The 27,396-nt window shown below is 36.8% G+C and overlaps 1 protein-coding gene across 5 annotated transcripts in view; it reads left to right on the top strand.

Annotated features, from left to right (window-relative positions):
- Window positions 1-27,396, top strand: part of OGDHL (oxoglutarate dehydrogenase-like) — a 53,701-nt gene that overhangs the window by 347 nt on the left and 25,958 nt on the right. For 2 of the 5 annotated variants that reach the window (XM_021399913.1, XM_021399910.1), the window contains exons 1-12: window positions 19-257; window positions 3,393-3,650; window positions 9,317-9,496; window positions 14,488-14,590; window positions 17,490-17,605; window positions 19,475-19,629; window positions 22,453-22,599; window positions 23,126-23,216; window positions 24,522-24,701; window positions 25,113-25,241; window positions 25,638-25,817; window positions 26,082-26,234. In XM_021399913.1, the coding sequence (XP_021255588.1) occupies window positions 3,444-3,650; window positions 9,317-9,496; window positions 14,488-14,590; window positions 17,490-17,605; window positions 19,475-19,629; window positions 22,453-22,599; window positions 23,126-23,216; window positions 24,522-24,701; window positions 25,113-25,241; window positions 25,638-25,817; window positions 26,082-26,234 (1,641 nt within the window). In that variant the 5' untranslated portion in view covers window positions 19-257; window positions 3,393-3,443. Of the gene's footprint in view, window positions 1-13; window positions 258-3,392; window positions 3,651-9,316; window positions 9,497-14,487; window positions 14,591-17,489; window positions 17,606-19,474; window positions 19,630-22,452; window positions 22,600-23,125; window positions 23,217-24,521; window positions 24,702-25,112; window positions 25,242-25,637; window positions 25,818-26,081; window positions 26,235-27,396 lie in introns of those variants that run through there. The other 3 variants (XM_021399915.1, XM_021399912.1, XM_021399914.1) reach the window with 3 other exon arrangements.

Here is a 27,396-nt window from a genome sequence, read left to right as displayed (position 1 = left end):
CCGGGTCGCGGTGAGGGGGCGCTGGAAGGACGGGGTTCTGCTGAGCGGGGTCGTGTCCTTGCGTCTCGGCAGGGCAGGCAGGGATGGAAGGGGGGCGAGCACCCTTGTCCTTCCGTGCTGTCCGGCCTTCTGCTCTGCGGCCTCAGAAGTTGGCAGCCAGCAGCCTGGCCGCTCGTACCCCTCCTCAGCCTCTGAAGCGCGTCTCCTTGCTGCCAGCCGCGTCCCTTTTTTAAAGGGAAGGGGCAGTTCTGTATCGGGTAGGTCGGTTGCGTGGAGGAGCCCCCGTGTCCCAAGGCTCACACTGTAATAAATGTGTGGCCTGTAAGTTTCCTCCAGTTCTGCTTGGTTGGACAACGGCGTATCTTTATACAGTGTGGCAACATACTTGCCCCTCTACTCTCAGTGATCCACTGCAAGTTTTTTGATGCATTTCATTCATTGTTTTCTTTTTTTTTTTTTCCAGTACTAACCATGTTTTATTAGAATTATTTTATCCAAAGAAGAGCTGTCAGAGTAAATTGCATGCTGTATATAGGAGAAAATGAACACTGTCATGGACGAATGAGCATTTTTGTGTAATAGGGACGGATTCTAAGGAACATCTGTTAGCATTGGTATCAGGACTCCATAGGTCTAAGAGAACTCAGTACTGGTGCTGGCAATACCAGGAGAATATTGATTCATACGTGACTAACTTTGTAACATCTTTGTTTAATGTAATCTAGGAGAAAGCTGGACAAATGCTTTGTTACTGGAAGTGTCTTGCTGTTTGCTTTTTCATGTGCTCGATACCCTGTAGAAACCTGGCCGGAACAATTCACAAGGCTGTCTGTGACATTATGTCATGGCTTCAGAATGCCAAGGTGAAAGCTGGGTTGCATCTTGAGAAGCACACAGTACTGCAGAACTGTACAGAATTTTCACCTACTTACAGCTTTCATTTACTTTCACCATTCTAAAGGTGCTTTGGTGCATTAAATATCAGGTTCTTCTTCAGCTGCTTCGTTGCTTCTTTCTTATTTATGACCTCTGGTAGAGATTTAATTAATATCTTCCTTTAGGTTGTTTCCCGCTCAGCTTGGTTCCCTGCCAATCACTGTTTCCATTTCAGAGTTGATTTAGGAAACGTAGCAGAGTGGAGCAACGCTCACAGCTTCTGCATGCTGTCCTGTGTGCTGATTTTTGACTGACAGTCTTAAGGCTGAGTGGGCCGGGATGGTCTGTGATCATGCTGGGGGTCTCCGATTCGCTTAGCTGCTGACATCTGACATCTGTGCTGGAGAGTGGTGTGTGCGGAAGGAAGAAGTAGGAAACAGTCAGTTATGCTGAATTGAAATTAATCTGTAGTAGACATCTGATTGCAATTACACAACTGACAGTTTGTCCATTTTTGTTTCATATCTAAATAAAAATTGAGGCATTGCTTTTTTGTGAAATTGGAATAATGCCTGTGATAACTGTTTTATTCACCTGTGACTTTCATACATTCACAGAAATTGTGTTGCATATCTGTCTTTATAGATTCTGTATTCAATAGTTAAAATCGGACTGTGGCTCTGACCACGTTTTGAAATTCAAATTGGAGTTGGAGGAAGTGACTGGTACCAATAATAAACTCTTTGTTTCTATTATATAATACTTTATGCATTGGGCATACAGCAATTGGCTTCCATTTTCAAATCTCCCTTATAAATTATTTTGCTATGCATTCTTTGCTGAGTGCTGGAAGACAGATGTACACGTCTCCAGGCAGGCATTTTAGCAAGAAGGAGTGTGAAATTACATGTACTTAAGAAGTTTGTCACTGTAATACGATGAACTGAAGAAAATGTTCATTTCATTCCTTTCTATCTCAGCAAAGCACTTTAAATGAGAGCAGGTAACCATTTAGAAACAGACTTCCTCCCCCTGAGCTACCTGTGCAGATGTTTGGTAGCAGAGGGTGGGATTCACATGGAGTAAGGTGTACAATAATAATTTATGACAGGCACAGATAGAAAGTCCTACTGATATCTCAATTCTTACTATTATAACAGATGAAATCTTACTAAATTCTATGAAATTATGTTATATATCTATAATGGTTGTAGTGCTATTATGCCTTAAGGAAGAATTTTGTGTAGAGACAGTTTATTTTTAACTCTGTTGTCCCAGTTGCTCTGAGCTTTTGCAGGACTTAATCTGCTTCCAAACTAGTGTTAAGAGTATTTATCTTCCTGCAGTTGCCCAGGAGCTGTTATCATAGGCAAGGTGTTGAGACAGGAACAAGTCAGTGTCATAACAAGCTTTGAATATGTGAAATGAGAAATGGCAAGTGAATGCAGGTAGACAGGGAAAAAATGATGTAGAGAGGATTCCGCACACTAGTAGCCTAAATATTGCCAGTTTGCTGAAAAAAACACCATGTGGAAAGAAAAGAGTATGTTTTGTAGTGTTTCTGTTTGTGTTTTAAGGGAGGGTTGCCTACTCCTTCAGTCGTATTTGATGTTACTTCTTTGGAAGAATACTCTTTGTGTCAGAGTACGTGATGTGAAAACAATAATTTGTTTTCACATTACTGTTATTATTTTGCAATTTTAGCATCTCCAGCGTTAGGATTAGAGTATTTTTGGTCTAATTGTAAGCTACAGATGTTCTTTTTATTCTGAAAATGAGCTTTGATTCTGTTTGTGAGTGCTGAAGCTGATGGTGTTCAGCATTCCCAAGATTCAACTCCTGTTTTTCTTGTCAAAGTTACATGGTATCTGTTCTCTGTTCAAAAAGCTGGTAAAAGGTCACTAAAAGGATGATATTAATGTTGCTAGTTAGAAGAAAAAAAAAAAAAAAAGGTGTTTCTTAAGGTAGCGCTATTTGATTCGGTGATAAAGTCAAGATGAAGACTTAAGTAGTGCTCATTATTAGTAGTATATAGTTATTTTGTCAGTGTCATTACATGTGGCATAATATATATATATGTTTTCAACCGCTGTGCTTGTGGTCGAAACTGTTCCTTGAACCTACCCCTGTTTGGCTCTGTAAAAGGTCATGTCTTTCTTCAGCCGAGTGATTGCAGTTACGGTTGCCAGGAGCTTCAGCAAAGTCAATGATTAGCAATCTTGTTGGTTCCCAGGGTCCCTGGGCTCAGGGGGCATGTGGTGCAAATAGTATTGTGATTGCTTTAGAAACCAGGATGATGTTATCCATTACAGAACCTGGGACGTGAGCTGCTTGATGTGGGTATAGACTTATGGCTGTAAGTGTAGCTCTACAGATGGTCATGGAGTGGGGTCCCTCCTGATGATGACTTCGTGCCTACATGTGGGCTTTGTTAAAGGATACTCTTGCCAAAAACTTAACTTTTCCCTGTGAGACTGAATGTGTCTAATTCATTTGCTGTTTTTTTTTTTTATTAGGTTTGGTTTTGTCTTATTAATAGACTTGGATCTTCTGTTTAATAAGCAAACATGAGTCATCTGAAGTTGTTTGCAGCTATGGTGAAGTGGCATGGCATTAAAATTCTGCGAAAGCCAGACATAGCCAGGAGGGTGTTTTTGCATGGTCAACGCTATGTTTCATCAGGAAACTCAGAACCATTCTTGAATGGAAGTAATTCAAATTATGTGGAGGAAATGTATTATGCATGGCTTGAAAACCCTCAAAGTGTACATAAGGTAAGTAAAAAAAGTTAACTGTAAATGATACTATTAGGTTGAGTAGAATCGATTTTTCTGGTTTTAACTTGCTTTATAAAAGGTCCAGAAAAAAGTCTTGTATGAAATGAAAAATGTGAAACTAATTTCCCACATATTGATTGATCTAAGATGTGATATTGCAGCAAAACAAAAGTATAGAGGAGCCACGAGCTTGGTGACCTGAGCTGAAAGAATGAGAAGTCCATTTTAGAAATAGCGAGCTACTGAAACTTTCAGCATTCTTCCAAGGAAAGGTTGTTAAAGCAGATTGTGAAGTAATTAATCAGATCTTGAGGAATATCAAGGAAATAAAATACCTTTAATTTTTAGCTTATCATATTAAGTTTATATCAGATGATACAATAGCTTATGTTGATGTAGTTGCTTCTAAACTGTCTGAAGAAGATGAATGTACGTTCCTTTAGGTAACAGTGCAAGTCATTACCTTAAAAAGGAAATCTGAAGAAAAGCCTTCTTAAGTATCTTGGAAAGTACTTATTCCATTGTCTCTCTCCAGGCTACAGATACTTGTTGATTTGTTGGTTGTTTTTTTTTTTAGACTTTGTTGCTGAAATCCCATCTTATGGGCAAAATACATGGACTTACTCTCTTTTAATAAGGTTTCTGCTGACAACGAAGGCTCTCTTACAATGATACATGTATATTATTAACTTAAGAAGTGGATGGGAAGTTAGATAAATTCTCAGGCAAATGAGTCATTTTCTACAGAAGCAGTATGAGTTGTGTCTGAAATGTTTTACCAAATTGGCAGTGTGTTCCCTTATTCGTGAGGTGCATACATCAAAATATCACTTGGAACTTGTTGCTGTAGGTCTGATAATCTATCTAAGGATGTGCAAGATGCATAACGTGCAAGTGATGCATGTTGAGAGGAAAAAAAGGGGACCAAAATAAGCAGTTCTGGAACTGCTTTTTTTCTGAACGTTGAGTATCTTGTCATCTTCTTTTGGAAGATGACAAACACAGTAGTGAGTCTTAAGACTTGATGTTGTTCTGACAGCAGGCATGTGCCAGGCCTTTAGTCTTGTTCCCTAACTTGCGGCTGAAGAGACCTTCTCCAGGGGTGGCTCCTTCTCTCACTCCATTTCTCTTTGATTCCTCTTCCTGTTGCTGCCAGTTACATTGACAACCAGTGCAGAGCAAGGCAGCATGTTGTGTGAATCTATTGATTTTAATTTATGAGAGGCCTTCACCTGGTGTTGGTGATATCGCTTATAATCAGCCCTTTATTTCTGAGCATACTGTGTATGAACTCATCCCTAAGTGCTGTGTGTGGTGGTGTCTTGATATATATATATATCAATATATATATCATATATATATATATTTAAGTTGCATCAACTTGTGGCAACCTTCTTTCATTAGGAGGAACGACCTTTCTAGTTCAGACCCTTTACAGCACGGCGAATTTTGGTGCCGAGCCTCCGAGCCCGGGCGCTTGCCGTCACGTACCGTCCCGCTGAGGCGGAGCGGCGGGAGCTGTCCGTGGTGCTGAACGGGCCGTGTCGCCGTGTTCCGGCATTGCGGGAGCCTCCTTGGCCCCACCGCCCTCGAAGTGAGAAAAGCCGCCGATAGAACCTAGGCGGTTGTTCTGGGTGTACTATTCTGATGCTTGGGGATGGGCAGAAAGAGTCCTACCGAGGGGCTATCCAGTTCATCTAGCAGTTGTAGCACAGTTAGGATGGATCCCGATGAGCTGTTGCGATTTGTAGGTTGAATGTCAACAAATAAATTGGCAGGAACAAATTGGCAGAGGAATGGAAATATGCTGATGGAATGGGGTACAGCCTAGGGAGCAGGTCCACAGTAATCCAAAATGCATTTTAAAAATGTGTGAATTGTTTTCCAGGTTAATTGTACATAATATAATTACAGCAGTAATGAAGTGAAGTAATCTCAGTTTCCTTGGTTTATGAGACTTAAAAGTATATAATATAATAGAGAGATATAATGAATTACTTTACAAATGTTCATGCTTAAATAATTGTGCCTTTTGTTTTTTTTTTTTTCATTTGGGCTTGAAGAATAATGCTGTAATCATATCTAATTTTTTAAATTTTGTTTCATCAGTGACTTTCATTTTTGATTTCTTGTAAACCACCTTTTTGACAGAAATTAGTTTAGTTTGGCCTTTGGAAAAAAACAAGATGTTGAGAATTTCAGTCACTTTATTTTCTTAAAAATAAGGAAAATATATGCCATTGTTGTATGGCACGAGGTGAATTTATGATTTTGTCATTCTGTTATAGAAAATGGTGATTTCATTATTTATCCATTATGTCTTGCATTGTTTAGAGGTACAACTTATGCTAGGCTTTTAAATGTTACATTCTCCTTCCTTTTTTTCCTCATGGATAGTTCCTTCTTATCAACAGAGATGCTTCTCCTTGCTAATGGGCTGAGAAGGCTTTTTTTTTTTTTCCTGGGCTTTTAAGATCACATTATTCACTTTTACTTAGAAACTCCAATTAGTCACGGCTCCTCAAGTTATTTCCCCCTCAGAAGAATTGATTAGGTATGCCTTGCCATATATGTTTATTTAAAACAGATTTAAAACATTCTTATTCCTAAGAATGTCTCCTTTCTTTATATACTTACATATTCTTTATATTTATATGTATGTATTTGCTAATATATATTTCTTTCATAGGACCTTCTATTCCTTGTGTGAATCAATTCCTGATGGTTTCCTGCTCTTCCTTGTCTTTTGAATTTTCCTGTCCTTAAAGTAGCCAAAACAACAATCAGAATAAAATGACGTGGGCTTTGAGAAAGGCATCATTATTTCTGCTTGAATTGTGATGTCAGGGCCATAGATCATAAAGGAGAAGCTTGACAAGGCTCAGTTATAACTATCACAAGATTAATTACAAATTGCATGGTTGGATATTGAGTACATAATGCCTATCGTATTATTCTGTATGCAGCTGCTCTACCATGAGCGTGTAATCACTTTCTTGTTGTGCGTACTTGGAAAAAGGGTGTTTTTTTTCTCTGTTTGACTGTGTTTATTTGTTTTTTTTTATGTAGTGATGATCAATGTGTGTCTTTCTAGGGATTTACTGTCTTTAGTGCAGTTGATAAATATTATGTCACTAGAAAAGAAAAAACAACCATTGGCAAGGTAACAGATGTTTTAGTTGTTCTAAGTATAATGCTGTTTATTACATGAGTAAAATATCACCACTTAATTGATTGAATTGTATGGCATTAATTGAGAAATTAAAATAGTGCTTAACTGCAATAGAGATTTGCTGTCAGAAAAAGATAAGCGTAAGAATGTATCGTGTATCACTTATGTGCCACTTTAGATTTTTTTTTTCCCCCCATAAACGTGTTTTTCTATTAGAAGTCCTGTCTACCGTATTTTAAAGAACCTCAGTAATTTAGTTGAGAACCTTTAGATATGCTGGGAGACCAAGTTTATCTTTTATCTTTTCAGTCACTTGGTAAATGCTAGTGCCAAAAACTGGCATCGATACCCAAGACTTGAAGACTATAATCTGGTATCAGTCTCGAAAGGCACTACAGAAATTTTTAAAGGCTTTGATGGATGTGTGTCTAGAAAAAACTAATTTTCTGTAGCCAAATGATGTATTTTCCCTCCCCTCTGATTAAATGTCAAACCAGCTCAAAAAATCAATAAGTTCAAAAACATGCTAAGAAATAGTGTAGGCTCCTTCTCTCCTGACTGAGGGTGTCTTTATATTTAAGCATTTTGAAGGTATTTATTTATATTTGTGAATTTGCATGGAGAGAGGGTCCTGTGTTTACTCCTCACCCGGTAGCTTGTTGGGCAAATCTCCTGGATTTTATTAGCAGTTGTCTCAGCAGTCCACTAGTTTAATATTCAGTTTTTCTATGGGACTGTGCTGTGATAACTTTTAACACAACAAAGAGATATGATCACCACTGTGTGTGTACCATGGTTGGGAAAAGAAGAACCTTAAGACAAGCAAAACATATTGTTTATTAAAACTTTGCACGCATACCGAATGTCAGATTTGTCACAGTTCCGAATGTGTGTTTGGAAGTTACTAATATAATGAAAATTAATAAATATATTGCCAAAATAGTTCCTCCAATGTAAGTAGCCTTACTTTCAACACAAATATATTGTATTGGTTTATCATGGTCTGGGATCTGCAAACTCTCAAACTGTGCTGAATAGGCATAGTGTAACAAAATGGTTCTTAACATGGAGTAAGATGTATAGAGAGAATACCAGAGGCAATACAGTTAGGCTAGTAGGCTCTTGAAGGCCGTTTATAGGATTCGGACTTCTAATCTAATAGTGACAGGTAAGGTGTCAAGTGAAGAAGAGTAAAGGGGATAAGCATGACTTATTTCCTAAAACTAACTGTCACATATGATCCGCCTGTCTTGATTTGCTAAGGCATGTACAAATGAGACTGTGTTACGTCAAATCTGCATAAGAGGAGGGTGATTAATTAAATATGTTTATCATACTTGTAGCAATGCAACTTTGTATTAATAACAAAGTAAAAGAGGTGCCTTAGAAGAGTTTCTTTCTGGCACTGTGCTCATGTTCATGAAGAGGTTCCTGTTCACAGGTTCAGTGAGTGCGGTCCCCTCCTTCTACAACTTAAACTTGGAAAACTGGGTGAGGTTTCACCCCTGTAAGCTGGCCCCCTCATAGTGCTTGCAGTGTTCCTGAATACCTTAAAGCCTGCAGAAATGTCAGTATGAAGACTGTCATTATTAATGAAAAAATAATTTTATAAATATTTTCTTGTTGCCTAACTGGTATTACGTTATTTTCATTCCTTTGTGTATTCTGTAATGAATATTTTAAGTGAATTATGTAAAAGTATAGGTGGAAATAAAAGGATTTTTTATTTGTTTTAATTCTGTTCCTGAAATGTGTATTCTTCTAAAGTTGTCCCCTGCAACTGAAACCAGGGCCATCATTTCTTTCATAGTAAGGTGTCCTGAGCTAGCAAGGAAAGGATCTTTGACCAAAAGCCTCACTCAGGAGAGTGAGTTGCTTTTCAGTGGTTTCTTCAAGAAAAGTTCTTAAGGACTGAGTCAACATATTCATTGAGTATTTTAAGTATCATGAATTATTTAAGTATCATTAAAACAATGGTTTCATTTCATTTATTAAGGTTTTCAGTTTTAGAGACTTTACAACTCTTTACTAACAGTGTGGTATTATACCTGTTACTGGTTGTGTTAATCAACTTTGCAGTTAAAAAGAGCTGTGTGAATGAATAATGTACCAGGGTGCTTTAGACTCATATGTGCTGGAGTTTTCCGCTAAATTATCTCAGTCTAAGAAGACAGACAAAAAGGTTTCTGTGTAAATGAAAACATGGAGATGCTACAGAGGTGTGGAACATATCATATATAGGACTTGATGACACTTGTGGGGCCCTTCCAACTTGGTATATTCTGTTCTCTTCTGTATGTCCTTGCTTATGATGTTACAGAGACAGACAGAAAGATAGAGCTTTTATCCTGCATTGAATATGCTCTTTTGTTGTGGACTGTTAGTCGTACTTAATACCATCATGCAGTGAAATACAATTTGTAGCTTGAAGCTGCTGCTTTTGATTGAAAGTAGGAAATTTATTTCCTTCCTTCTCTGTACACATGTCCAGTCCTGGGATTTATTTTTCCGTAATGCTAACGCTGGCCAGACGTATGATCCTCATCTACCAGATCAGTTGGAAAGAAAGGCATCATTTCTTCAGAGCCATGGCCTGGCCCAGACACCAGGGAAGGCTGAAAAACTTGTTGAAGACCATCTTGCTGTGCAGTCTTTGATAAGAGCATACCAAGTAAGTGTACTGTGGGGAAGAGGTGAGTTGTTCATTCCTTTGTGACCAACCTTTTCCTTCCTTTTAATGTTCTTGTTTTTCTTCTGATCTTAACTTCTGCCTACTAAGACTTTTTTTTTCTTTCCAACTCAGTAAGTTACTTGACCAAGTTGGAACGCTAAGAAATAATTACCTGAACTAATTTTGCATCATACGAAGAGAGTATGGTGGTACTAATGTCCAAATATGTGCAATAAAATAAGAACTTTTCAGCAACAAACCTTTCCACAATTCAAGTCTGTCTTGAACACTTTGGAAGCAGTTACAGTTCTAAATGCTTCCGTCTTCTGTAAGACTGGAGGAAATGTGCTTGCCTTCTCATGCATCTAGTGTGAATGTTGAGGTTTTTGATACGAGCAGGATTATTTGTAGGTAAAAAGAGAGAGGAGAAATAACGAATGAAGCAGAAACTGAATTTTGGGAGGCTGAAAGAACTGAGTTTAGGTCAGCTTTGATGAATTTCTTTTAGAGAAGCTATTCATCAAAATTGACTTTGTTTCACATGGTGATTTTTTTTAACCCTTTTATTAAGAAATGGTGCAATTTCCTTTTTCCTCTAAAAGAAAAAAAGGATTTGGAAGTGACACAGCAGTTTTGGTTAGATGTTTTTGAAGTCTAAAACAAGTGTAAGTATTTTTATTTGGTTTTGTGTTTAGTATCTTAATTTCATTAAGGGCTTAAAAACAGTGTGGAACGAACAAAAAATCCCAAAACTTATATATGTCTGTTGAACAAAGTATTCCAGTTTGATTTTTTTAATTGATTTTTTTTTTTAAAATTTTTATTTTAAACAAGCACATAACTTCTCAAGAAGTCTGCTGCAGTTTGACTTGTGCTGATCTGTTCTGCTCAGCACTAAGAATTTTATCCCCTGTTTGCTGAGATCAGAGGAATGGTTGAGGAACATTTTTTTTATTGTTGTTTTATAAAAACTTTGCATATTTTGCCTTGTCAGCATTGATTCAGAATCCTGTTAATCCAGTTTTTGGAGAGATATTGTAAGGGAGTAGAAAGATTTGTGAATCTAGAGAAAATATGAAGTTTACTTTGAAATATCTATGCAATAAACAACTCCTTCAGCCTATTAACTTTTGCTTGCAATAAAATTTTTTTGAAGAATTGGAGAAACTTAGAGAACATTAAGCTACTTTGACAACATTTGCTTGAAACTCATTCAGGGATTGCTATTCTGTTTCCTGTGTTTGAAAGTGCGTGTTATCTGACTCAAGTGATGGAATAGAAATGTCTCTATAAATGGCAGGAACCTATGTGTCTGTGACAAACAATGAAAGAGGATTACCTAAGGCAACTGTCTGTTTTTAAAAGGTATTTAATACCCTCTAAATTCAGTGTTGAAGGGATTAGATCAATTTGTGACCTTCCTTTGCCTGATAATGAAATGAAATTGAGAAAGATACAGAATTTTCATTTCTCAGACCTGTCAGTGTTTTATGGTTTCTGTAGTAAACTGCTTTGTGGTTTGTTGAGCAGGTCTTCTGGAAAGGCAGTTAATCTATTGCTTTTCTAATGCAAAGCGGTGTCCACAATAAAAAAAGAATTTCCAGTGGAAAGTGTGCGCTTAACAAAAATGAACACAGACACTAAAATGATTTTCAGTTAAATATCTTGGCTCCTCTTTTATTTATTATTTATTTGGAATCTGTGTCTAGAACGGTGTTTCTGACTCCTGCTTTGATGCACTGTGATTTAGTGAAATGTCCATAAATAGGCCACTGATTTGATATGTATAATGACAACTGTATTTTAATTTGAAGCTGAATTGGATGTGGGGTTTTAAGTTCAATACCAATGCAAAACAGTCATAGATTTTTGTTTGATGTTTGGAGCAAGTATTCAAAAAACTAAACTAGGCACTAGCACAGAAGCATACCTTTCTGCATCCTGTCTCCATCATCAGTGCTGACTCAGGTGTTTTGGCTTGGTCTCTCTGAATTTGTGTCCTTTGACCCTGCATGGGGCTCTTTTGTATTCAATATTTAACTACTAACAAGTAAACCTAGCTCAATTAATATATGAATGTTAGCACCTCTGCTAAATATTATGTGATTAGGATGTAGCAAATGACCTCATGTTGAAAATAACTACATTCTTAAACTGTGGTTTCATAAAATAATATAGAATAAAACTAATTAGTCTTGTAGAACTTGGTAGATCATACAGTATGGCAGTTCATGATAGATCAGGGGTAATTTTTCTTAATTTTTTTCTTTTCTTGTAAGATAGAACAAAAACTACAGGAGTAGCCATATCCACTTGACTTTGTTTCCTTTCATTTTTGTTTTTTAAACAGTGCTTCTTAACACTGGGTTTAGTACAGAAAGCCTTCCGGAGGTGTGGAGGATGGTATATCCAGTGCCTCTGTAATAGGAAGCAAACGCTTTGATTCTAGAAGTGTTAAACTGGGGAAAAAAAAAAAAAAAGTCTTTATGGCTTTTGTTAGGTTGAAGAAAAAAGAACATTCTTTTCAAAAACATTAAAATACTTAAGGAAGATTGTCCTTGATGCACCAGCCATTTAGATGGCCTGCAAAATGTCAACTTCATTTGCAAGGCATCCTGAATTTTTGTTCTTATGCCTAAATCTTTAGAAACTGATTTTTTGTTCAAATTAGAAATACGTTTCTCTTCATGTTAAAAGATCTGCAACTGAGGAGGAGAGTCAAAATACCCAGTCTCAGAAGTATCCTACTCTGAAAAAAGAAAAATAATGAAACTTGTTTGCCACGAGCTGCAAATTGCTTTACAAGTGATAAGTCAAAGTGCAGTATAGAAACACTGTAAATTTCATTTGATGGTCACAGTTACTGCATATAGTAATGATTTTTTTTTTTAGCTGGGTGGCTTTGTGATGCTTTGCAAATTGCCTGTTAGATGTAATATTAACATAATATTTAATTATTTTTTAGAAACATTCTAATAAAATAAGACAACAATCAGTCATTTCTGTGTGCCTGTTTCACCTAGTTTTGTGCGGTCCAATAAAATGAAATGTGCAAACTGCATAAAATTGATCGTGCTAAGGGATGGCTATCAGGGAACAATCTACAAGCCATACTTACAGGATATGCTGTCCTCAGCAGTAACTGCTAGGTTATTTAGAAGGTCTTTTTTACTAACTAGTAGTGTGAAAATATCTCATGATCTCGACAGGATCAAGATTTAGCCCTTAATGTTACCTTTTAAAAACCAGGAGTCACTCACATGAATCCTTTTGACTTGAAAAGATGTGTATATTTTCCACATTAAAGAATTGTATGATTCAGTAGAAGATTTGCTAAGCTTGGAAATGGAGCACTTAGAGGCTGTTTTATCCCATCTGATTTAGCTCAAAGATCTAGCTTGCTTGCTTTCTGTCTTGTTTTCATGCGCTTGCTCATGTGTGCTCGCTATCTCTTTTTTCATATTTGCTTGTAATTTTGTGCTCCTCATCCTTCACCGTCTCCTTCTCTCATACCCTCTCTCTCTCTTGTGAAAACTGGGCACAATGGATATTGCGTACTGTGTTTTAGTTAAAGACCAAACTGCTCCTGGCATGTAATATGGCACAGTGCTTTGCTGATTTGCTCTTATGGGTTTTGGCATTCTTGCTAATAATCTTCTTCCAGCTAACACTGCAGAGCAGATGTAGCTTAGGGAGGTGAATTCTTTCCTGTTGATGACGCTTGAGACAGAATTGTTTGCTTAGTTCCAGTCAGATAGACTTTGTGCTGCTGTAAACAATGAAGTGGCACAGATGTTGCCGTGGGCATCATTTTGCCTGTCAGAGCTTTATTACTGGTGATTCATGAGATGCAAAGAGTCTCAGAGGCCAGACTGAATTTGCAGGGCTGGTGGTTCTAAAAAAGATGCTTTATTTCTGTTTGTTTGCTTTGAGTGGAGTGGATTTTGTTGTGAAATCTTCTGCAAATACAGAATATCTGAATAGCGTTTTTGTAAGTCTTTTCTTATAAATGAATCACACTTTAATCACTCTCTATTACTCTGTGATGTAAATTATTATTAATATTGCAGTTTATTAATATAAAGAGACCATTAAGATATTAGCAGTGTGAATGAAATTCTACCCATATGATCTGAATTTCTCCTTGAAAAGTAATAAGGAGAAAATAGTCACATATTCATCAACTAAAAGCTTTTAATGAGATAATTTGGTATACAAGTCTCATGCATAGCAGAGATTGTATGAAAAAAAAAACAAAACACTTTGGTGTGTGTCTATTGAATTAATTAGTTATTTCTTCTGTAGTACTGTTGTGTGTTAATATAAGGCACTAACCTATAGAAGCTTGTGGTGTCCATTGACAGCACCAATCCCAATAACTGAAAGCTGATGAAACTCCCCTCTTCTTGTGTGTTCTCTAGTATCTACAATATCATTCATTCAAAATTTCTCAAATGAAAATAGAGATTGCTATGTAAGGTGAAGCGGGGCTCATGAAGACTAATCTTTTCACTTCCAATATAAATTTATTTTTCATCAATCCATTTTTTAAGGTCAGTCATGCCATATTGTGGTATCCTGCATCTGCTGAAAAGAAGATTCAGGCAAAAATACAAAATAACTGAAATAGAAAATGATATAAATTATTTTCTGCATTTTATCCAGAGTTCAGATTTTACCACCTAAATCAGTTTTCTTTATTTAGACTTCAGTGTAATTGTACTTTAAATTTTATGCCAAACAAAATAAACCTGGCATCTTAATGTGTAGTCAACAGTTATTAATAGAGATAGTATACGTATCTGGAGATATTCATAATGCTTATTTTTTGTTCTTTGGGGGCAAACTTTGTAAATCTGACCCTCTCTCGACCTTAGCAGTGTTTGCTTGTTTTGACTTCATGGCTTATCTATGTGCTTTGGAGAGATAGCAGTGACTTATTCCCTTTGTCTGACTTCAGTTAGCATGATTTTGTGTTTTTCTGTTTTCAGATCCGCGGCCATCATGTGGCTCAGCTAGATCCTCTTGGGATTCTGGATGCAGACCTGGATTCGTTTGTTCCATCTGACTTAATCACTACAATCGATAAACTTGGTGAGTACACAGCATACCTTGTTATTTGCAATGGTTGCTTGTCTTTTTTTATTACCTTGGGCTGAGGTGATTGAATAAGACATTTCAGGAAAGCTTGTAACTTTTTTGCTTGATGGTATCACAAAATAGTTAAATATTTGAGTCTCTGTAAGGAGGCTCAAACTTCATGAAGATGGAATTTCTACTCTGAAATCACCGATGAGGTTCCTTTGAATTCACTTACTTTGTTCGTAATCTTGACTTATAAGAAAAAAAAAACATATAAATTCTTACATTTTTTTAACACTAGAAATTATTACTAACAAATGCATCACACCAAGTTTCTGGTAATCTAAATCGTTGTACCTTCATGTTTGATACTTTTTTTTCATACTGGTTATACTTCAGATGTCCCCAGTCAAAACAAGCAACAAGCAGAATGGTGAGTAGGGGAATGTGGCACAAATTTCATGCCAAAATTGGATTCTAGCTTCTGGTACTTATCCTTTCTGTTATACTTGAAGAAGCAAAGTCTGAAATTATCAGAAGAAAGCATGGGAACTGCAGAGTTCATGAACTGTATGTAATCAAACAATGCTTATTTTAGTTTGCTGGAAGAATATAATAAACTGGGATCTGCTTTTGCAAGGGTTGGTAAGGATGATGGTTTCTGCATGTTAAGAGGGCATGTCTTTTAGAAGTGGTACCGATCAGTTTCTTTATTCCTGCTCTACTTGAATAAAGTAACTTCTGATTGATTTTTCTCTACTCTTCAATCTGCCTGGTTTGTTTAAAAGGTGGTATTCTGCCTGATAAGGACAGTGAATCAATTTTTCTGTGATACATAGGGAAGCTTTTTGGACTAGTCATAAAACGTGGTGCAAATAGCAGATAAAACACGTCCTGCTTAGTTTTACTGTAAGTACGTCTGCTGCTGCTTTGCCTCTGTGTTTTCTGTTTCTGCTGGCACAGAAAGAAGCAGTTCTGATCCTTGATCATTCAAAAGCAGTGGAGTGCTAAAGTCTATAAACAGAGAGGTACTTACACAAATCAAGGTTCACTGTGAAGTTTGTCAGCCTTAAAGGGAAGTACCTACTAATAAATAAAATGGCTATGTAGTAACTAATGATAATTTGTTCAGATATAAATGACTGTTGGAATGTCAATACAGATTTCTTTAAATTTTACATATAGTTTAGTGTAGTGATTGGACAGAAGAGATCATGCTGCAGGCTCTTTGAGCACAGGAAAAATATGCTAGAACTCTGAATGAGATGGGAAGGATGTGTCTGAGAGTTTAGTAACTGAGCTGAAATTTCCATGACTAGGTTAGGAATTATCTTAAATGTTGTCTGCCACAAAAATCCATGAATGTTTCAGGTAGAGAACATAAGAACAGCTTCTGACTGTACAGAAACTGTTCTAGTGTTTTATTTTCCAGTGCATTTTCTTTGTCACAACATTCTGGGAGGAAGTTTCTCCTGGGAGTTGCTTTTAAAATGCAGCTAGTTACAGGTGTACCTACTGCACATTCAAGTTCTAGAATTGCTCTGAGGAACTCTTCAATTTCACTAAGATTATGGCTCCTTAAATATGAAGTGATGCTTCTGTAAATATGCAGTGCTGCAGTACAAAGCATGGGTGTTCTGTGTGTGCCTGTACATGGTCTGTTTTCTTGTATAAGAATATGAAGAGCCTGTGAAGTCTGGCAGACAGCAAAGAGTATAGAATGGTAGCACTACTCTGTTGCAAATGAAGCTGCTCACCTCCCTCCCCCCACCTTTTTTCATGTTACAAAAAAGCAAAATTAAATTTTACAATATATTATATTAACTTACTGAAAGTGCTGTTTAGTAAAAGTGTTGCAGCACAGTCCTTTGGCTTGATTCCAGCTCTAAATGCTAACTTCTGTAGTTATTTAATCTTTAAATTGCCATTTTTTTTTCTTTTGTGTTAAAAAAAATTAACAGAGAACACAGCACTATTATGTGAGGACTTAGAAGTTGTGTGTTGGCTTTCAGATCAGTGTCAAAGTGGATGCCTGCAACTTATCTGGAATATAAGTAAAAGTTTTAAGATTATATGTATTTTTTCATTAACAAGTCAAGATTAAACATTGTCTCACAGAGTCTTTAACTTGCATTGATGTCAGTCTTGTCTGTTCTGTATTTTGGCTTTCGAAACTGCATAATAGTTAAATATTTTCTTAAAACATATTCTCAACCACAGGTTTGTATAGCTCTCAATCAAGACGAGATGATACACTTGAGCAACACCTTATTGTAGTGGGATGGTCTGCTTTATAAGCTGCTTTGGAAATAGAGCTGTACAGGTTATTTCGGTGCTGTTTGAAACTAAGTTCTCCATGAAAAGACAGGGGAAGAAATACCTTGACAATTCTACTGGAGTGTTTGGGCAGAGTTGCATTGAATGTGGTCTGTTATTTTAATTATTGATATTGTATAAATCAATCTGGTAGGGTAGGCATCCAACCAACTGGTTCTGTCTGTGATAGCTGGTTCTTTTTTGTTTGGTTTTGTTTTCTTTTTTTTTTTTTTCCCACAAGGAAGAGATCCTAATCATTACAATTTGTCATTTCACTTAACAATGAAGTACAAAATATAGTACGGAGCGTCACTGAGTCAATGGCAATGTTAAAATGATAAAATTTAAAGAGCGTTTAAGAAAGAATGATTTGTAACTCCAAATCAAACAACAACTATTTTATGAACACATTTCTTTAAAATACAGAGTAAAGTGCATTATAATAAGGAATGCCTTCAAAATATTCACATTTTCAATTCTTAATCTTTCTCAATATTTCTTTTTTAAACTTCAGTTTGTGGTTGTTTGAAAAACAATTCTAGTTTCCTTTTTGCCTTACACCTTGCTTTGCAAATTGATAATGCACATGTTTTAGGGTTTTACGGCTTGCATGAATCAGATTTGGACAAAGTCTTTCAACTACCTACAACCACCTTCATAGGAGGAAATGAGAACAGTCTTTCTTTACGAGAGATCATCAAACGGCTGGAGGTCAGTATGACATCTTTGATTTGTGACTTGTTTTCATCCCTGCAGAAATGAACTTCTTCCAGTGGTAAGTCACAGAGAACTTATTTGTCATTTATTTATACAGCATCCATAGAATTCAAATGACAGAAAAAATGACTCTTGTACTGCTTTTAGAGATGGTATCTCCATTAGTTTCATCCAAAATATGTAGGTGAAGGACAAATATAAGAAAGGAATATGTAGAATACTGATTCAGGCCATAGTTTTGCAAAAAAGAACTTGTGTTGATTGAAACAATAGAACCTTTACAACTTATGTTTATTTGCTATCACAGATAGAAACACTTGCAAATAATACTCAGGATGTGCAGGGATTTATCTTGGTGTCCTATCTTTAGTGAGACTTTCACCTGAGTAAAAAATAGGGGGATTGGGTGCCAAATTGATGAAAGCCCAGCTGTAATTTGTAGATGGCGATGATTGTTGCTTTCATCCCCAGTCCTCTTCTTTGAGTTTCATTCTCTGACAAATAATACAGCTATGCCACGTGAAGTCATCAAAGCTAATAAATAATTTAAATAAATGTAACTAGGGGGAACTACAAACAGTAAGTAGAACTAGTAATGAATTTGTAAACTACTAAGCTAGTAAGCACTGAGTGTTCCTGATTGTGCTTTTTTCAGGATTTTATACTGAAATTTTAGTGATTTCTGTTGCATGATAATGAAATCTGTTGCAGTAGATAGGGCTAGGGGTGAGGGTGTGGTTTAAAGGGTGAAATACAGAACTGAATTATGAGTAAGCAGAATAAATAAATAAAAAATAAATACAGAGCATATAGGAACTCTATGCTGAATTGTAAGAGAATACGTTTGCTTGAGCATCTGACCCACTGTTACAGCAGTTTATCTAGTGCACAGACACAGTATCTACCATGTTTGCTTTGGAGCTCAGTATTTGCTTTTACTTTTTTTGTACTTCCAGCATGTCTCTGCAGTAATTTGCAAAAAAGAATCCTTAAAATTATAATGTACAAATAAATGGAGAAAATCAATAGCAAAATCTAAAAGCCTCGAGAAACTGATTTGTGTTAAAGAGAAAAAACCCTCCAGTTTCCGTCCTCTGAACAGAGCTTTGAGTTATTATTTTTTTTCCATTGAAACAAAATTGAATTACTTTTTAGAGGCAGTAGAGAGCACATGCTATGTGTTCAAATTCACAATATCTTATTTCTATGGACTGTACTTTGAACACAGTTTGTTTTCTGGTAAAATACTCATGTTGAGGTAAGAAGAAGAAAATAAATACAACAAGACACTATTACTTTTGAAGTGTCTGTGTGGTTTTTACTTTTCATTTCTTTCTCTGCTCTCAGCTGCTTGGATTTGTTTTTGGATTTCCATCCTTGATAGCTATCAGATAACTTGCACGAGGCTTCATAGCTGTTTTTTCACTGTCTTTATTACTTGACTTTTGGTGACATTTAAAAAAGTCAGGATGAATTTTGATAAATTATTTGGGATCTTTGCTTTTGCATATAAGAAAGGACTATATAGGTTCAGAAGAGGAGTCTTGAGTTAGGTGAAATATGCCAGTAAGTTTAAGGCAGATATGTTGGCCTACTTTGAAAGTATTACCAAATGAAAATCTTCCAATTTAAAACTATTAAATGTTACTTGGTAGAGAAAGCTTTCAATTTACTGACACAAAAACTGGATTCGCTAAAATGATTTATTTGCATATAGGATTAGTGTGGGGAGGATGTAGGGGGAGAGGGGATAAGACAAGATAGCTTTCAGAAGGGTAACAAAGTATAATTTTAAAGTTTGACTTGTTTTTTCATGTCCCATTAATTCCTAAAGCCTCCTGTGTTGTTGTTTTTACATCCTAGAATACCTACTGCCAACACATAGGCTTGGAGTTTATGTTCATCAATGATGTGGAACAATGCCAATGGATCCGGCAGAAGTTTGAGACACCGGGTGTTATGAAGTTTACAAATGAGGAAAAAAGGACTTTGTTGGCACGGCTGGTGCGCTCAATGAGGTACGCTGGGGTGGGGCTGGGAAACTTCTCTGAGACTGCTGAGTGTGCACTGACATGGGAAGCTGGTGGGCTCAGTAAACTGAGGTAGAAGTGAAGAGTCTAAATGAAATCTGGAATGTGAGTGGATGTAGTTAACCTGGCTACATTATCAAGGGAAAGCATGTACCGTGAGGTTTATCAAGGTCTGTGTAGTGAATTTTAATGTTTTCTTAAATGGGAAGTTGTGATTTCAACACTGACACAGACTTTAGTGGCAAATCTGGCAATATTTGCATTAGCTTTTGGAGAAATACCAGGGAAAAAAATGGTTCATCAGACTAGTGTTACCCGTGTTAAAAGATTCGTAGCCTGTTTCAAAAAATAGGTGTCATAACAAGGTCTCTTCCAACTCTAAGGATTCTATGATAACACTTTGGGTGCTGATGTTCTGCCGTATATCTTTCTGGTAGCTCATAATCAAAAGAAATCATAGTAACTGTCAACTCAAAGAGAATTTTTAGATGAATGGAATGTTGACATGAGCTTTGTTTGACTCACTGGAATGCTAACAGTCTCTTTGGAAAACTGTGTCAAGATGGGACTGGATTTGAAAGGCATAATGTTATTTCAAGTCCAGTTTTTGCCCATTTCCTTTTGAGGTACACTGAAATGTGCTGTGCTGTTGCATGACCTGGCAGCAAGAATTTTGTTCTCTGCAGTATATGAAAGCATGTCTGGAAACAGCTCATTGATCACTCCTATTGTGACTATTTGTATAGAAATTCTGTATTTCCAGAGTCTGAATTAGATTCTCTTCTCAGGCATGAGATTTATGCTAGTTGTTATGTTCTGAAACAGTTTGCATATCCCTTGATAAACACAAGAGTTAGCAATATTTAAAGGCAAGTTTTTTTTATTAAGCTTTTCTGTTCAAAGACTTAAAAATGAAGTGTCCATTGGAAGTCTTGGAATATAGTTTGCCAGGCATTTTCTTTGCCAATATTATAACAAGGTTGTTTGTCCAGTTAAAAGTTAAACAGAAATTAAAAAGTCACTTACTGGTCAAGTGAATATTGCACTTTATCAAGTTCTCAGTGTAAATAATCTCTGTTTCTCTGGAGACTAAAATTTTTTGCTATTATTCCTGCCTGCCAAAGCTGTGGAAAAATCTGCAGCTTCTAGTGGCATGAAGGAGCCAAATGTTCATCTTTTACCAAATTAATTTCCTGCTGTAGATGGAAGAAAAAATTTTATACTTAGGTTTCTATCCAGCTATCTCTAGCACGCTTGTTTTGTCTGAAAATGAACAAGAAAAAAAGAAATCTGGTTTTGTGAACAACTAATTGTGCTCTTGAGAATAGTTTGTAAAGAGACTTTGCAAAGCTACATCATTTTGCTTAAGAATCCTGTTATTAAAATTCTTACTTCCAAGTACATACTTCAGGTACTTGAAACTGTATTTTAAAGTAGGATTTCTCATTCTTTTTGATGTTTATGTGTAGCTTATTGAACAAAAGATCTTCCTCCCGTAAAACAATGACTACATCTTTGGGCTTCTGTGTGCATTAGTCAACATATCAGTGTTAGACAATGATTGTGTAGTCTGAGCATCTTCTTATACCTGTGCAGGGTCAGGTCTTTCCATATTTCCCCTTCTGTCAGCAGCTGTCTTGCATAAGACTTGCTTCTTGCTGAGCACCAGATATGCGTAGCAGCAGCAGCTTGCCTGCCCTTGTGAACTCACAGCGGCATATGGGGGGAGTTGCAAGAAGTGACTGAAATATTGTAGTTCGACACACTTATTGACATCTTGACTTAAGTGACAAACTTTCTAATTTCTCAGTACTGGCTTGCAACTACGAAGAGAAGGAAGACCGTATACAACAAGCTTTTTGATTTGCTCTGTAAGGCTTGGTGTTCACATAGGACCCTGCTTTTAGTTCTCTTAGACTCTGCTGACTTCCTCAGAATTATGGCAGCATGTTTTAGCTGAGGTACTCAATGTTTAGCTAAGGGGAGTCTTTTCATTTCTCTTCTCAATTTCCTTCTAAAGATGTAGATGTCAGCATTCTAAGTGAGGAATAAGCCATGTCTTAATGGATTATGGCAGTGTTATAAGCCCAGACATTGCAAAGATGATTTTATACAGTTATTTTCATGAAGATGTGTTCTCTTTGCATTTTTTATCTCCAGGCTTGACAACATATGACCTTTTCGGTATTTGTTAAAAGGTACTTTTTAACCACTTGCACTGCCTCTGGTCCAAATGCATTAAAGAATGAAAAAGTGTAGAATTGTCAAGGATCGACATCTTTCACTAGATGCAGCTGAGGCAGAAATTCCGGTGTCTTTGCTCTTGGCACATTACCAGCCATTACATCAGACAGTTTGTGGAGCTCTACTGTTGAAATAGGCATGCTTTCTGCTGCAGTTTTCTTAGAGCATTTCATTGTTATCTCCAGAAAATACAGATTCTCTATGTCTTCTTCAATCTATAGAGAAGTCGTCTTTGCTAGGAAGGGTTATACATGGGAAAGTGCAGCGTGTAACTTGAATTTTGACCAAGATGGGGACTCTTCTGCCTATCTGAATTGTTTAAAAGTCAGAGCAAATATTTCTCAGGTGGAGAAGGAAGAAGACTTAATTTTGTCTGATGTCTTCCTCTCTCTGCCCCTTTTCCCAAAGTGTGACTGATCAATGGAGGCCTATAAGCATGTACTCACAGATGTTTTAAAACAAGGTAATGTAATTTTTTTTGGCTGAAAGATTTTAACAGTAAGTATTTGCTACATTTTCATAATGCAAATACTGTTTCTTGTTGTTTTTGTTTTTTCTTTGGTGAAGATTTGAAGACTTCCTTGCTCGCAAGTGGTCTTCCGAGAAGAGATTTGGTTTGGAAGGATGTGAAGTAATGATTCCTGCACTTAAGACCATCATTGATAAATCCAGTGAAATGGGAATTGAATATGTTATAATGGGGATGCCTCATAGGTAATGTCAACGGAAGCCCCCCAATGAATGATTTTGCCTTAAGGCAGGCTTTGAGTTGTAGAATTTTATTTAAAAAGTTGATGTTAGAGAAGCTATGGAAGCAAGAGATTGTTATAGTGACCAATGGCAATGCTGAAATGTAAAAAACATGTCAGTGAGAGCTGCAGCCTTCACAGGTGAACTTTGAAGCTAAAAGCAAGCTGTGATATTTATCCCATTGAGTCTAGAATTGAGAAAGCTGGGCAAGACAGACATACTTTTGCGGTCTGTAAATTGATGATTAATATCATGTTTAAACTGCTAGATAACTGCAGAATTCATTGCTTATAGTTGTATAAGTAGATGTTAAAAACATTGGGAATGCACTGGAGTGGGATAGAATGAAGGGTTTCAAGCTCAGTAGTTTAAAGTGAACTTCTGAATTGCAAATTTCTGGCAGAGGTGTCTTACAGTTTTAAAAGTTTTATGCTGCTAACTCTGTTCAGTTGCCATTTTTGAGACATAACTTTGTTTGGAATCTTCTTAGAGGTAGGCTGAATGTATTGGCTAATGTCATCCGAAAAGAGCTGGAACAGATCTTCTGTCAGTTTGATCCCAAACTTGAAGCAGCTGATGAGGTAAGGTGCTTCTTCAATAGATATACATAGAGAAATAAACATTCAGGGTAGTTTTTAGACACTTTTCGTAATAGTTGTCATAAGAACATTATCAGCTGCTGAAATGCATTGTCTTGTTCTCTTGTTTGAGGACTATCTTTTGATAGAATTTCTTAGTAAATTTGAAGACTATCCTGTGCCTGTAACGTGCAGAAGTTGTCTTAGTTATAGAGCCTAAATAATGATTGGAGATGTGTCAGTTCCAGATGATTTAACTGACATTGTTACATGCAGGATTCTTTGTCACACTGAAAGTAGTGCCTTGTATTTATTTCCGTGGAAACTACAACAGATACAAAGAGCACAATAATAATTTGATAGAACAAATTCTCAACTCCAAAACACTACTTTTAAGTGTAGTCACCATAATTAGCTATGTGTTTTCACCAGCTGTGAACAGAAACCTGCATGCTGTGATCATAAAAATCTACACCAGCAGAAGTGACCCACTGTCACCACTACTGAAATGCACCATCCACTGCTGTACTGAGCTGACATCCACCATTTGGTGTCTATAAATGTTCAGCAAGCATCAGTAGATGTCAATGGACACAATTTTTTCCACATGGAGAAATTAAATTCCACACCTTTGCTTCTAATGCGCTTCCACGTCAGATGCTGTTTTGTCAGATTGCTCCTCTGCTGCCATTTGTCATGCAGCAGCAAAATTGAATGGATATCAGTGGAAGGTTCAACCTCTACTGCCGTACAACCAATATCCACCTCTGACATCATGGCCAATATAATAAAATAGGAGGTGTTACTTCAGGAGCGGCCCTTGTGTGTATGAAATGAGAATCAATACTTTACAGATATTTGTGGTGGTTTCACACTAATGGCTAGCTAAGTTCCATGGCCACTCTCTGACTTCCCTGCTCAACAGAACATGAGGGGAAAATCTGATGAAGCAAAAGCTCGTGGGTTGAGATAAGGGCAGGGAGATTACTCACCAATCACCATCACAAGCAAAACAGACTCATCATAGGGAGATCAATGTAATTTATTGCCAAGTACCAACAGACTTGAGCAGTGAGGAATAAAGGCAAGCTAAAGACACTCTTCAGTTGATCTATCCTGTTTGGCCTTCCCCACTCCCACCATGCAGCACAGGAGAATGGGGGTTGTGTTCAGTCCATAAAATGGTAGCACATACTGATGTAAAATTAGCTAGATCCATTTCTCAGAATGAAGCAGAATTTTTAGACATAGTCAGATGCAGTGTGTATGTATAACATTCCTGAGCAGTGACTTCATCTCGCATGTTAGGGATCTGGAGATGTGAAATATCATCTGGGAATGTACCATGAGAGGATTAACAGAGCAACAAACAAGAAAATCACTCTATCCCTGATGGCTAACCCTTCTCACTTGGAAGCAGTCGATCCTGTTGTGCAGGGGAAGACAAAGGCTGAACAATTTTATCGAGGGGATACTGCAGGGAAAAAGGTAAAGGTTGTTTAATGTTATAGTAACTCTTGCTAGTAGGCTCTGAAGTATTTTTAATAAAAATAATTTGCTAACAATTTTGTATTGCAGTCTTCCTCTCTGCCCCTTTCCCAGAAGGGATAGGTGGTAGCCTATTGAACTAGATAAAGTTTTCAACCTAGTACCTTAAGGCTTACTTCAGAAAGCAGTCTTAAAACTATTTCATTTGAGAACTGAACAAAGACAGCAGAATGTTGACAAATGTATGGTTTATTGTAAAAATGCAATGCAGGATGCTGATACATCTTATTATAAAAAGATGATTCTGTTTCATAAGCACTGCAGAAACATAGGGTAGAGAGATCCTGCTGAGAATTGGAGTTTTACTTTCTAATATGTGTGTGGTTTTATGTGTGTAATCCTCCATCTTAGGTTATGTCCATATTGTTACATGGGGATGCTGCCTTTGCAGGACAAGGTGTGGTTTATGAGACATTTCATCTTAGTGACCTTCCATCTTACACCACAAATGGAACTATTCATGTTGTTGTCAACAACCAGGTAATAAATAGAGCATTTTCTAATCAATTTGTGTACTATTATTTTTTTGCTAGTGTATTTATTTATTTATTTTTATTCCTTATTAGCTTGTTGTACTGTTTCTTCTGTTCATTAGAATGACTAGGATGTTCTTGAAAACAATCATAGTGTCTAGTAACTCTGACTGGATAACGCTTTATCACCTACATTTATTTCATTCAGTTTATAACAACTGGATTATGTTTGCTTTGTTTAGTTCTTAAGGGAGCAAAGGGAAAAAAGCTCATATTGCTAGCCAAAATGAAAAGCTAAGACCCCTGCTGCGTAAGTGATTGTCAAATGAAAACCTGAAGCATTCAAAGCAAAGTAGAGGGAGATACCTGCATCATGGTAATGGAAGTTCCTGGATTTTTTTAGATTGGCTTCACCACAGACCCGCGTATGGCGCGTTCATCTCCATATCCTACTGATGTTGCTCGTGTGGTCAATGCTCCCATTTTTCATGTGAATGCTGATGACCCTGAAGCAGTGATGTATGTTTGCAGTGTAGCTGCAGAATGGCGAAATACATTCAACAAAGATGTGGTTGTTGACTTAGTAAGTCTTGGTTTTCATAACTTTTCATTCTGTATAGTATGTATAATTCTTTTAAGTTTTCGGTGGCTTAAAAGACCCATTCAAGAAACATAGTTTGATTTGAGTGACTTCTAGTCTCTTCTTTTTAACAACAGAAAACAACCTGCTATAATCGATAAACTTTTTTTTATACCAGAAGGCTTCTAAATCTCTGTAAAACTATGAAATTGAAGAATTTCATTCTACATCTTTCTTCACTGATGGAAACAATCTTTCCCTTTGTAGGTTTGTTACCGCAGGAGAGGGCACAATGAAATGGATGAACCAATGTTCACCCAGCCTCTAATGTACAAGCAGATTCATAAGCAGGTGCCAGTGCTGAAGAAGTATGCTGACAAACTGATTGCAGATGGGACTGTAACACTGCAGGAGTTTGAGGTGCAGTATATCAATAGTGTTAAAAGGAACTTACAGAACTGTCAGCGGGAAGACACAGTTGTCATTGCATGCTGTCTGCATACAAACCTTTCTTTCATTACTGTGATTGAATCTTCACCCTTTAAAACTTTCTGATCCAATTCAGTTTGCATTTTCATGTAAAGTAGTACATTTTAAAGCTCATTGTCAAAGAGTACTACTTTAGTCATTTTTGTTACTTTAACCCCTGCATTATGATCCAATGAGGAACAAACTCCACATAAATGTACATATGTATTCCTATAACAAAGGAACAGAAAGTACTGTGAAATAATTAATGCGTGTAATAGGAGAATAAAAGAGAAAAAGAATCAATTCTGAGATTTGTAGAATGTAGTGATATGCATCATAATCTTCTGGAAATGTTGGAGATACGGGAATTTTTCATCTTCAGAACCAGCAGTAAGATGGTGTTGGAATACTCATAGGTATAACCATAGCTTCATGTTCATCACCTTCTTGAAGTGGCAGTTGTATTCTGCAGTAAAGAAAAAAAACAATGTAAGCTTTTTATTTCCTTGCAGTAATTCAGATAGCTAAGTTCAGACAGAGATCACTTGAAATGTTCCAGAAGGAAGAAATGTAGGGTCTGGTGCCCATATTAAGCTAGTTAGGTCTTCACCTTAATCTTTTTCGAAAGTGAGTGTGTAGAGTGCAGATGAAACAAAGGATCTTCTGAGAAGCTGTGGCAACACAGTATTGAAGATAAACTAAAAAGCATTCTGTTATTCTTAAGAATAATTGCAGTCTATGCAGAACTAGGTCTCTTTAGTAGCTCTAAGAGTGGACCAGTGCTGGCATGGGCTTTGACTGAGTTCAGGATCGTGATTGGATATTTTGCTGTACAGACTAAGGTCCACATTGTTGTTGATACTTTCAAGATGAGCTAGTTCAATAACTTGGATGTGGTTTTGAACTGAAATGCAGGTATTGTAGAGCTGTTTATTCTTCCTCAAAATACAGTTCTGTATCTGTTGCCATTGATGGCTGTGACTCGCAGATTCTTAGCTAGAATCAGACTAGTTTTCTAGGAGGTTCTTTTCTAGTCTTTAGTAGTATCTGTAGCCTGAAGTAAGTGCTGGATAATGCTGATCTTAGAAATACAACTGCAAATTATATTTGG

Source organism: Numida meleagris, chromosome 5 (genome assembly GCF_002078875.1).
Source record: "Numida meleagris isolate 19003 breed g44 Domestic line chromosome 5, NumMel1.0, whole genome shotgun sequence".
NCBI lineage: Eukaryota > Metazoa > Chordata > Aves > Galliformes > Numididae > Numida > Numida meleagris.
This window is presented reverse-complemented; position numbering and strand designations above follow the sequence as displayed.